General features: G+C 38.5%; 1 protein-coding gene across 1 annotated transcript; it reads right to left on the reverse strand.

Annotated features, from left to right (window-relative positions):
- Nucleotides 1–312: 312 nt before the first annotated feature.
- LOC141637631 (uncharacterized) lies at nt 313–816 on the reverse strand. The gene has a single exon (XM_074447104.1). It carries the CDS (start codon nt 814–816, stop codon nt 313–315), a length of 504 nt encoding a protein of 167 aa, XP_074303205.1.
- Nucleotides 817–1,394: the final 578 nt, after the last annotated feature.

Here is a 1,394-nt window from a genome sequence, read left to right on the forward strand (position 1 = left end):
TATAACCACTTTCAAAGGCTTCAAGGAGAGGAACTATGGTGGAGGAGAAGTGAAATGACGGCATTTAAGTTTTGGGAGAAAGGAGAAATGATTTGGGTTTCACGATTATACGATTTATAATTCCCCACTACAAACCTGTTACTCGATCGAGTGACGAACTTACTCGATCGAGTGGCATCGACTCGATTGAGCTCTCAAGCCAATCGATCGAGTAGCCGCAACTAGATCGAGTAACATGCAACCCAAGACTCACACCATCACAAGTCATCACCCTTAAGGTTTCCGAAGGCCAAGGCAAGTGTCTAAGGTCAGTCAACGGGTCCCTAAGAGGACGGGTATTACATCGAGTTCAGACAGAACATTCCATATAGCTGTCATTCGGCCGTAGTAAGTGACCAAAGATTCAGTCGGCCCTTGACGGCAAGCAAATAGATCAGCCTGCAATAGGTAAATACGAGATTCGTTAATCTGATTAAAATGATTTTTTATATCTAACCACACATGTTTTGCTTCAGGACGAATAGAGATTTGATTGCGTAAGGCGGGTTCAATTGTATTGAATATACACATGGTGACCAAGGCATTGGTGGATTGCCATGTTTCGAAATTATCAGCCGTGGCCGCGGGTTTGTTGATTGTTCCGTCAAGATAACTGAGCTTGCCTTTAGCCATGAGTGCAAGATGAAAAGAACGAGAGCATTCGTCATAATTGTTCTCGTTAAAAACAATCGGGGTTATACTGTGACCCAGATTTTCAACGTGAACCATTGTGTATGACGGGGTTTTCTGGGTGGCAACGATTGCAGAATCGGGCATGGTGAATTTTGAAAGAGAAAAGAAAAAAATTGAGGAAGACAGCAGATGATAGAGATGACAAAACGAGACCTAGCTCGATACCATGTTAAATGATGTGAATGAGATAACTAGTTTTATGTCCCCTGAAAATTCACGGGGTTCATAAATAATGTACGTTAGTCCGTTTAGTTAGCTTATGATTCTTGGGTTCGGTTTTCCTAATCAAATTAAAAAATTGAGGTTTACGTGAGCATATAATAGATGAAAGTAACAATCAGTTCTCTCTTTGTGACATTCTAAATTCTACTGCCACATATTTCACTTTCCATTCCTTCAATTATTGAGATCGATAACGTGGTTTAAAAGAAGGGAAAAAAGCGAAAAGAAGATAATATCACTATTCTTCGAAATCTCTCATATTTTGAATAGATTTAAATGTATGGGAGATGCATGGTGCTTAATTTTGCTCAATAAATCAATAATTTTGTGCTATATATATTTCTAATGTGATGAGACAAATTAAGATGAGAAAGATCTAACCCAATAACACTAACTATCTATTCTCAAAGAAAAAAAATAACACTAACTATGGATTAGCA

Source organism: Silene latifolia, unplaced genomic scaffold (genome assembly GCF_048544455.1).
Source record: "Silene latifolia isolate original U9 population unplaced genomic scaffold, ASM4854445v1 scaffold_124, whole genome shotgun sequence".
Lineage (NCBI taxonomy): Eukaryota > Viridiplantae > Streptophyta > Magnoliopsida > Caryophyllales > Caryophyllaceae > Silene > Silene latifolia.

Bases quoted from the DNA above. Each gene is read 5' to 3' on its own strand.
- LOC141637631 (XM_074447104.1), bottom strand. From the start codon at position 816: ATGCCCGATTCTGCAATCGTTGCCACCCAGAAAACCCCGTCATACACA.